We start from the raw sequence: 11,006 nt of genomic DNA on the forward strand, positions 1-11,006 counted from the left end.
TTGAAACTAGCTATTTGGGGAGTCCATCAAGGGGCCCAATGGCTAATTTTCTTGAATGGACTACACCCTCAGCCCGTTATGGGCCCATGGGCCATGCCATGACACGTGTTGTGTCGTGCTTACACGTGGGCCATGGGTGTTACGACCCGATTTACACCTCTACCATTACTTTCACTTCATAACCAAAATTCAAAGTAGGAGTTAAATACGTGATTGAATGCAAGTTAACCATTTAATGTGAGTTTTTTTTTATGCAAACTAGGGCTATATATAGGTGATTTTTTTTTTTTGATGCAAGTTAACCATTTAACGAGAATTACACATTTAAGTGAATATATATAGGTGATTTGATAGGGAGGAGCAAACTAGGGCTACACGTCAGGCCGGGTTAGGTTGGATTGAGGCCAACCCTAACCCTAACCCAACTCGACCTACCCAACCCCTAACCCTAACCCTAACTAAATTCCTTCAACCCTAACCCAACCCAATCCAACCCGAAGCCAGGTTTGGGTTGGGATGGGTTTAGGTTGGGCCCAACCCAACATTCTTCTCATCCCTTATAATCTCGTAGAACTTCTTAATCTCATATCTTAACTCAACTTTCACTACATATATTAATCCTATGTTTTATTAGTATTTGTTTGTTGCTGTTTTTATTAGTTCTTTAAGTACAAAATTCAGAAAATAGGTGTTTGAAATTATTAAATTTATTATGGGTTATAGCTTATAATAAATCTTTATGGGCAACAAGCTATGGGTGGCAAACAAATGAGAGGAGATAAAGAATAAAATATTCAAAAAACATAAAATATGTTATTAAGATTTTAGTATTTTCAATTAGGATTAAGTGAAGTGATTATCTTAAAAAAAATAAATGATAGTATGTGGTGGAGGCTATGCAACTATCATGCATCTAAACAAACCAATGTATGATATATCATATATAATATATTTATATATGATATGTTCTATAGAGTCGGGTTTGGGTTGCTTGAGAGGTCAACCCTAATCCAACCCGAAGTAAAGTCGAGTTCATAAATTTCAACCCTAACCCTAACCCAAGCATCAACCCGACCCAACCCAACCCAACCCAATCCAACTTTTTCGAGTTGGGTTCAGGCCAACCTGGCCCAAGTTGCAGCCTTAGAGCTAACGATTTGACAAGAATCAAATAGGTGAATAAAGGCCCAATTCACTTTTTGGTAAGTTACTTACCCAAGTAAATGCAATTACCTGGGTAAGTGTATTTACCCATGTTCTTTTATTTTCCAAGTAAATAAGGCAATTGCCATTTTAGCCATAAAATTCCACTATCAAAAGGGGCATTTTTGTCCCATTTAGGTGTTGACAACTTTCCCCCCAAGTGGGAAAGTTATTACCCACATAAGAGATGGGTATCATCACTTACCCTACCCATGAAAATAAGGTTTCCCTAGTCTCCACAAAAATCTGAAAAAAAAAGAACATAGGATTCTTGGTCAATAAAAATCAAAATCCTATTAGCCAACTTTCTTCCTCTCAAAATTTGAGAAAAAAGAACGCTCTCAAAATATAAATTCAAGCTATTTATTAATAGGAATTAATAATAGAAAAGTGCGCAATTAATAGGAGTTAAATAAGTGAATAAGGTGAATTTATAGTATAGTGTAGTGTCCAAGGAATATTATTCTGGGTTAGAAATTGGAAATGGAACACTATGATTTGGCCCATCACGTTTTCATTGATGAACCATGTCCGATCATATGTGCATTCACTCAGGGTCGGAGCCAGAGAGCAGCGTAAGCTTTGTACAGTCTACCCACCGCCTGACCAAATGAATAATCACTGCCTCTGCCCTTTTGCACTCAACACCATGATACTTTTTTTAGATTTGTTTCCATTTACTTCCGTATAGTAGTACTTCGTTTCAATTTTCTCAGACTCAGAGGCAACTAAACGACAACATAATTCTCTATCTCCTCCCCTTTTCTTTTTCTCTGTCGTGCATTTCAATGAAGTGAGTGCGAAAACAGAAAATTGACTGGTCTTTCCAAGACCCAACCCGACCCAACACGTATCGGGGGTTGGCCCATGGGCCAGCCAGCTAAGGCTGCTGAGCTTCAAAAAAATGTTAATACAAAATTACAAATAATCCTTTCATTACTTGTCTTGATTAAAGAACATGGGCTAATTTTACATTTAAACATAGATGTGAAACTGGGGCAGGAGTAGGACTATGGTCGGCCCAGAACTTATTGGAGCTAAACTTGTAAAGTACGGCTCTGTTTGGACAACCACAATATGTACGGTGCGGGCAAAGGAATAGATACCCTTTTTTCTCTCTCTCTTTTTTAATATTCTCTCAAAGCATGAATCATTATTGTTCAGATTAATTTGGCAAATTGTGAATGATTATAGGTAGGATGGAAACAATTAGAATATACTTTATAACCAATATGTACTAATCATTCGTTTAAGGTCCCCTGCAAAATTCAATCTAGTACCAAAGTACTAATTATATCACACTTCCAACCAATACAATACAATACAATACACGTCTATTTATTTCTCCTGAAACGAAAGATGGGGGAAGAAAAAGAAGAAGGAAAAAACTGAGAGAATGAAATAAGGAAAAACAGTGATAGGCTTTATAAAAAACTTTAGGGGCTATAGGCCCCATATAAGATGATCCCATTCCATTTGTGTAAAGCAAGCTTTGCTTCCCCAATAAAACATACAATGAAAATACCAACACAGATGCAGTTCAGAGGCCTTCTGTAGGGGTGTATGTCAGACCCGGTTAGGTTGGGTTGAGGCCAACCCTAGTCCAATCCCTGGTTTTGAACCCTCAATTCTAATCCTAAGTCCCTAGCCCAACCTGACCTAGTCAATCCAAATCCTAGTCCAACCTAAAAATTAAATCCCTCAACCCTAACCCAACCCAAAGTTTGGGTTAGGTGGCCTAACCCGGCCTTTTTCCCATCCTCTTAAAATCTCTTAAGTCTTAACCCGGCCCAAGTTGTACCCCTAGCCTTCTGGTCATTTCAAGGATTAAAGATTAGTGACATAGTACTATTAGCTTTGACCAATTACTTGTTATCCTGCAGGGGATGTGCATTCTTGTTGGCTTTTACTCTCTCTCTCTCTCTCTCTCTCTCTCTCTCTTCATTTCTTTTACTGGTGAAACCTCTCCTTTGGCCACGAACTCTGATCTCCCAAAATTGGTGATGGAATTTATTTTTTTTTTCCCTTATATGGACCATCATGATTCTTGAGTTGGGTGCCAACTGCCAAGCTTTAAACGCAGTGATAGCATGTATGTTAACAGCATGAAACCACCATTTCACGGTAACTTTTGACTTCTTGCTTTAGTTGGATTTCCCTTGTGTCATTATCGGTCTAAAGATGGAATGAATATGAGGGAAGAATGGAGCGAGCGAGCGAGCGAGAGAGAGGGAGAGAGAGAGAGAATTGGATTGCTTTCACGAGATGATCGGCTGACACTTATCTATACGTTTTTTTTTTTTCCTTTTCATTCTTTACATGCGGATGCTGAGCAGAGAATCGAAGGATCAATGGATGGCCTAAGGTTTAGGTGATAAAGAGAAGTCAATGATAAGGTAACCCCCGTAAGAATCTTTCACTCCCAAACCCAAAGCCAAGGGAAGGAAAAAGCAGGACAACGACTTGCCGAAAGTAGGAGCATATACAGCACAGATAGAAATGGTGCACAAAATAAGTCAGAAAAGAATGGGAACTGTTTAATTTTGCTTCTGGAGATACAAAAGATCGGAGAGCGATAGCGTATAGAACCAGATCAGTCTTTGCTATTTGCTGCCGTTTCTGAATTTTTCTAATGCGCCCAGGTCCGTGTCCACTCTGCGTTTTTCTCAAGACCCCAGATAGCTGCTGGGAACCAGTGTTGACTGCCCATGCAAAACAGTCGTTTTATCATGTGATTCTTCATTGTTTTTTCTGTAGTTCTCAAGCCTCCATTTGATTGCACATTAAACGAAGGAAAAATAAATAATTTCCTAAAAATTACTTTTCTACAACACTCATATTCAGGTCTGTTTTCCAAGTTAAGTAAAATTCCCTAAAAAAGTAGGGAACATGACTTGTTTTCTCGTTGGATGTCATCATCCAATAAATTCATTTGATCATTAATGTCCTTTGTATTAAGTAGTAAGCAACAAAAACCAAACACGGCCTAAAAGAATTAACAATTCATTGGAGTAATTTGTATTACAAAACAAACACAGATCGTTGGACGCAAACCGGCTGATTTGGTTGCAGCTTGAGAAGCGGCCAATATGAGCACCTCACTCTATTTCAATTCTAAGTTCATGCCTAGCAAAACTCAGAACAATTCTTCTTTCCCAGACGGGCATCAAGACTGACTGATAAAGTCACCGAACAAGGTTTACACCATAAGTTTGATGTTCAAATATTTATCATATCAGTGCATTCGCTGCAACGACTTATGTGCCTTGAATTGGATACTTAAAAAGCTTCATGGTAAATTTTGGACCTAATCATTCACATAATATCTCAATGCATTAACCTAGGATAATAGGAGTTTCAAAATATTGTTTGGTAACTTCTTTCAGTACTTGAGCCTTACCCCTATAACTTTGTTGAAAACTCAAATAGATTTCTTTAACCAGGCATGATGAGCCCAACCCACCGTTGACTAAATGAATTTCAGCTTCTAAAGTAGAACTTAAAGAAGCAGTAGCTTGCCTCCATGGATGTACATTTGAACCATGTAGAGCCAACTAGAGCTTGCAGTAGAAACAATAAGGAAAAGAGGGACTCCATCGCTATCAATCAAGTTCTTCTAGGGAAGTAATCTATAATGAGTGGATAGAATCAATCATTAATTCACAGGAAGATAAAGGGTTCGGATGTTTCTAGTAGCTCTAGACAAACATTATGTCCCTATCTTCTAGGCCAGTAGGCCTCTCATTCTCCTGTGATTTCTTTTGGCCCTTCTATATACAGAGTCCTCATCCAGCTGCAAGGTGTTAACTGTATAGATCTCGCTTAAAATTGATTCAAGTCAGTTAATTTAATGTACCGATATTTTTTCTGTGGAAAGCAGCCTTTGTGGTGATCACTTGAAAACTGCATCACCTTTTCAACATTGATACATATGCTATTCCATATTCAAGAAGGCCTTGGTCTGATGGTAAAATCTGGATGAGAATGCATGTTGAAGTCTGAAATGCCATTTAATGCAAAATATGCTGGAGGTTAGGTCAATATCCAGTCCACCCTTCCCAGGACCCTGGATAGATAGAACCAGCATTGGGTAATGGCCTTTTTAGATTGCATTATTTTATCGTCATCCCCTCAAGCTCTTTTATGTCTCAACATTTCAGTTGTCTTTCAAAAGTTTTCTTTTACTTCCTCCTCCAACTCTGTTACACTTAATGATCTAGAAGCCTTTTAGGTTCCAAGTGATCTTCACATTCCCTCATCAAGTTCTCATTATCTTTCTTTCTCAATTTTCTGATCAAGAAACATTAATTCTAAGATGCCCGAGCCTCAGAAATCCTTCTTTTACTTATTTATTTGGAGATGGGTATGGGCAGGGAGGGGTTGAAGGATATGGGCGGAGATTGCCAGAAGACTTCTCGATTTTTTATGATCTAGTGGGATGATTGCTCACCTCAGGACCTATATAGGAATTCTTCCAAATTCAACCACCACGTATCTTCCAATTGTCCTTAATTATCTAATATGGATTGCCATCCAGGATTTCAAGCAAATTCTCAAAGGTTGAAGGTGCCCATAGGTTCTCCAATTTGTGGGGATATCGTGGCACACAAGCACGAACATTTTTTTAATATCTCACTGGAACACAACTGAGTTTTCTAGCACCAAATATGGATGAGTTTCTCTCTTTTATTGTTTTCCTTTCATGTACCCTTCTTGTTATTTGCAAGATGTTTGTGCTGTAATTGAGCCACTGATGTTTACAAGAAACAAATTCAATATATTCACAACTCCAGGGAATTATGGAGATAGACCACACTTCCTCTTTTCTAAATGGTGTGTACTCATCACAGCAAAGATCACTGACTGTATGACAGTAGCATTTTTCCCATTGAACCACTGAGATGACAAAGCTGGGCAACTAACCTAATTCATAAAAGCCAGGTATATTCATACTTTAATAAGTTGCCTACTTTCCATTGCTCTACCACACTAAATATTTTGATATGCAGAAAAATGGTTTCTATGAGGGTCCTGGATCAAGTAATGTGTTATGCATGTATCTTTGTAGGTGGGTGTAAGTTTACTAGTATTGTTGCTTAATGGGCTTCCCTATACAACCCAGGAATCTTCAAAACGGCAAAGTAGTTTGGAGCTCTAAAGGAGTCCTCCTATTCCTTTCTCCATCATAGGTTCATGAAAAAGATTCAGCTTAAAAAAACATTGCCGTGTTCTACAGAAGGCTATTAACAAAATTCTAATCTAAAATGGGAACAGGGATGACGTAGACAGAAGGATAACACATGATCAATCCAAAGGGTTTCCTATCTGATGAACAGTCTGGATTGTCCAAAAATTACTCCACGTTGCTAAAAATAGGGTAGGTTATATAGGGAAGCTCCCTACTTAACCTGATAGGGAACCTTATAAGGTCATTACCCAATGTTGATCCTGACCATCCAAGGTCTTGGGAGGGGTGGATTTGATAAAAACATAACCTTTGGCATATTTTATACACGATGACTGCTCTTAGATTTGAGTCATTTGACCCCATGTCTTTATGCTTGTCAATCCAAGATCTTACCATTTCACCAAACAGTGGGCCCTATAAAATCGGTCTTGTCAGCCCAGAGAGTAGGCTTTTTCTGTTTATTTTCTACCTTTTGGGAGCATAATTGACTCTACTGTCAGACTGAGTCCTTCAAATGCAGTGATATTTAGTACTTGCTTCAGGAAGACACACTGTAATTTGTTTAAGTGCAGTCACAAGATGATTGATCCTTGGGGTTAATAAGTTATCAAGGAATCCTACTATGAAAACACACATAGAGAAGTTCAGATATTTCCTACAGTGAAATATTGAATTATATAAACTTTTATAGTAATGAAAAGTATTGCTTAAATATTTCTGAAATTTCTCAAACCAAAGGATACTCTGGGGGGTGAAAGCTCAGCCTCAGCTTTGTGAGTAACTGAGGGGAAAAAAAACTCATCAAGGGGAGAAGAAAGTAATGCTACTCAATTCAACAGAGTGGTAACTTTAGTATATGTGTGAATCAAATGATATAGAACTAAGGTTTCCTACTGAAGTACAAACAATATCAGGAAGTAAGCCTCCGCAAGTTTTATTATTTTATTTTACTTTTTTATTAGACAAAAATTTCTTACCCTGACAAGGAAAAACATAAAAACACTAAAAGATATCTACAAAGTGGTGTAAAATCCCTGAATTATGGAACCGAGATATCTGTTATATGACACCTCTAATCATCTAAATTGGGAAAGAATTTTACCTTTTGATGAGAAATTGATCCACATTTTGTAGTCATAGGTCATATGAGTCTAGAGAACATATAAAATCACAAATATGATTCAAGACAACGTTGTGCGTGAGAACTAGAGAATGAGCTATATACAGACATGCAGATAGAATGCCAAATAGTGTGCATCAGCAGCTATATTTCATGAGTAATCTGCCCCTTCCGTTCAACAACAACAAAAAAAAAAAAAAAAATCTAAGAAAATCAAGTACCTTGCCAGCTCCAACAGAAAATCGAATAAAGTATGATTATAAAACTCAGTTTATTTTCACAAACAAGCTGATTACCACTCTTTCTAGGCCTAACAAAAACAAATAATCAAAGATCGCTTACACATTATCAACACACCTTGAAATAACCAAGAAATTAAGTTCAATCCAAAGCTATTCAGTTCTGCATAGTTCCATCTGCACATCCTGAACCAGAAGTGACACCATTATAACTATCAGCTCAGCTCAGAGAGAGAGAGGGAGAGAGGGAGAGAGAGAGAGACCTGTATTTGGAGAAATGGATGAAGCTTTGGAGAGAAAGAAGGGCAGACACAATACCCAATACACAAAATCCAGTCCCTATGACCCAATTCCATAAAAAGACTGAATTCAAAAATCACTCTTCCCCCGGCTTTTGCAAATATACAGAAAAGAAACCAGTAGAGAAAAAGACTCAGCTTCTCGGATGTGCTATTTCTCCCACTTCCTCAAAACCTCGAAACTCTTCCAACTCTCCAACTTCCCTAGTGTCCTGACCCTTGAGAATCATCTTTGGCAGGCGGTTGTTGCTGCTGTTGCTGTTGCTGCTGCTGTGACTGTTGTTGATGCATAGGGCCACCGCTTCGAGCCTGTCCCATCTGCTGGTAAAACTGGTTCAAAGCCTGCGGATTCAAAACCCCAATATGACCATCTTGAGAAAGCCCAAGCTCTAAACCCGGAAGATGCTGGTTGTTCCCACCCATAATTGAGCTAAAAGCAACTGGACCTAGATTGGAGCCTGGCAATTCAAAACCGTGGAACCCAATTCTAGTCAAGTAATTTGAACTTTCGGTGCCCAAATTCGATGTTGAAGGAGCTGAAGCAGGAACAAACCCCGGCCCAAAACCACCGACAGAGGGCCATAGGCCTGTGGCCACATGGGATCTGCCCAAATTACTCCCCATCACACTCCAATTGGTCCTACTGCCGGACCCGACACCGGGTCCCAACTCGTCGATCTTCGAATGCAAGCCGGCCGAAACAGAGCTTCCCTGTTGTGAGACAGAGCCCCCTGCAGCAGCAAGCGCAGAGGCTGGGATGGTTCCGGTGCCCGTGGCAGCGATAATCGATGGCTCAGCTTGCTGTAAAAGCCACTGTATAGTCTCCCCATCAGATTTGTGCCCCAATTCTCTTGTCAACTGGAAAATCCTAGCAGCACAGAGAGCAGGCATCCTTATTCTTCTCCCCCTCCCATCCACCTTTGTGTGCCTATCTTTGTTGGAGCTCCTCTTAGGCGCTAACTGCTTCTTCCCCTCGTCTTTCTCTGCAATCACAATCTGGAAATCCTTGATTTCTGCAGGCTTGTTATCTCCCATATCTGGTTGTGGGAGACTCAAGAACTTGGGCACCTCTTGAGGCTGCTTGGAGCCCTTGGGATCCATGAAAACAAGGGAAAAAGGGCCTCTTTGATTGAAGAAGGTGACCTGAAAAGGCCTAGACTTTCATGGGTTTTCACTGTTTTTGGCCAGGAATGAGCTCCTGCTTGTTTAAAAGACAAAAAGAAGGGAAAATTTACAAACTGAAATCCCAAGATACCCACCCCTTTCAAAATTTACCTCTGTTTAAAACTCTCTCTCTCTCTTCCGCCGGTTCCTTCTCTATTATATATATAGCTTTTGCAATTTATTTATTTTTAACTGTAGTGGGTTTTGTCTACCTTGATTCGATAGCCTCTTTTAACAGCAAAATTTACCACATCAGAGTCTTGGACATTCCATGGATTACCCCCCCCCCCCTCTCATTATTTCTCTCTGCATGCTATTATTGCAACAGCAATTTATGCATCTCTTGTGAGGAACTCAAATGCCCACGTGGCATATATGTGAAGGTACACTTGGCACCCATGAATGTAGTAGTGGGGTTGCTTGTGTACTACTCCAACTCCAGGCCCCATCCTTCTAAAAAAAAAGGAAGAAAAAACATTCAAAGAATAATGGAATCGACAGCAATGGAGTGGGGGCGGGGGGCATTTGAATTTCTTCTATGCATTCAGCTGCTCTCTAGTCTTCACTTTCTTATGCAGGATCTCTGAAGAGAAGAATTCATGACAGTTTCTGAGCCATGTGGAATCCAATTTCATTTATTCTTTAGATGGCCATGCTTTAAGTTGTAACACACTTCTCGGCTTTCATGGATGCATATTGGACTCGTGCTCTCTTTTCATTTTAAAAACGAAAATAACAAAATAAAGTGGGTATCAAGATATGGAAAGAGAGAAATAATGCAGTAACCCCAAGCTTTTGATTGGGTGTTTGTTTCTTCGGAGTTCAGAGTAGGGAAATTAAATATATACTTATCAAAATACTTATTAATCAACCCTAAGTTTCAGTGGATATATTACCAGTAATAACTTCAAGAAAATGACAGGAAACCCCTCGAATTCTTCTCGTGACAAAGATGCCTCTTTTATATTTTTTGGCACTCATGCTGCAGTTCAGCATTAATTGATTTGCCTTGATTTTCCATGCTTACTTTCTTTTCCCTTTCCTAGACGAAGATGTGCTCACTCTTCGTTTCTTTAGGGTGCCCTAGTTTTAAGCAAGTCATAATAGACTTAACTGATGGGAATTCTGATGTCTCTGAACAAAGATGGATGTGTATGGTTTTGCTGGAGCGACGAGTGGGAATTCTTTACGTGTATCTTAGCCATCCCTCTACCACGTGGCAAATTAGAAAAAAGGTTCCTCAAGAGCCCGTTTGATGCTGGTTTGGTTGTTGGTATGAGGTGGCAAAGCGACGAGTGGGAATTCTTTACGTGTATCTTAGCCATCCCTCTACCACGTGGCAAATTAGAAAAAAGGTTCCTCAAGAGCCCGTTTGATGCTGGTTTGGTTGTTGGTATGAGGTGGCAAAGACCCACAGACGAGGCTGATAATAAACACACGGTTACCTTATCCAAGGGCCAACCTTGAAGCCTTCGCCTATGCGATGAAATTTCTTTATTTGGTATGACCACGTCAACTCTCCACGTGGCTGTCCAAAAGACATTTCGTAAACTGTCCTGATTATTGACCCATCTAGAAAACCCCGTTCCTGACGTAAGCAAATGTTAGAAGGCGATGCAATAAGACTTTCGGACAAGTCCTAACCCCAAGAACGCTTTGTCAAGCTTTAGATTCGCTTTAAACCATTAAACAACCATCTTTGACAAAAATGCCCTGGAACTGGAAGTGGAACATATCGTTCCTTGTATCATTAATTCATTTTCACTTTTATTACAAGGAAGAAGTAACTTAAT

General features: G+C 39.4%; 1 protein-coding gene across 1 annotated transcript; it reads right to left on the reverse strand.

Moving 5' to 3' along the window:
- Positions 1 to 7,629: 7,629 nt before the first annotated feature.
- On the reverse strand, positions 7,630 to 9,497 carry TCP20 (TEOSINTE BRANCHED 1, cycloidea, PCF (TCP)-domain family protein 20). Its single transcript, XM_088977528.1, has 2 exons — positions 8,014 to 9,497; positions 7,630 to 7,936 (listed from the first exon to the last, which is right to left on the reverse strand). Exon 1 carries the CDS (start codon positions 9,148 to 9,150, stop codon positions 8,254 to 8,256), a length of 897 nt encoding a protein of 298 aa, XP_088833654.1. The 5' UTR covers positions 9,151 to 9,497; the 3' UTR covers positions 7,630 to 7,936; positions 8,014 to 8,253.
- Between the last annotated feature and the right edge of the window lie 1,509 nt (positions 9,498 to 11,006).

The sequence above is a fragment of the Nelumbo lutea genome, chromosome 3 (genome assembly GCF_056320005.1).
Source record: "Nelumbo lutea isolate HS-2025 chromosome 3, American lotus-T2T, whole genome shotgun sequence".
Classification (NCBI taxonomy): Eukaryota; Viridiplantae; Streptophyta; class Magnoliopsida; order Proteales; family Nelumbonaceae; genus Nelumbo; species Nelumbo lutea.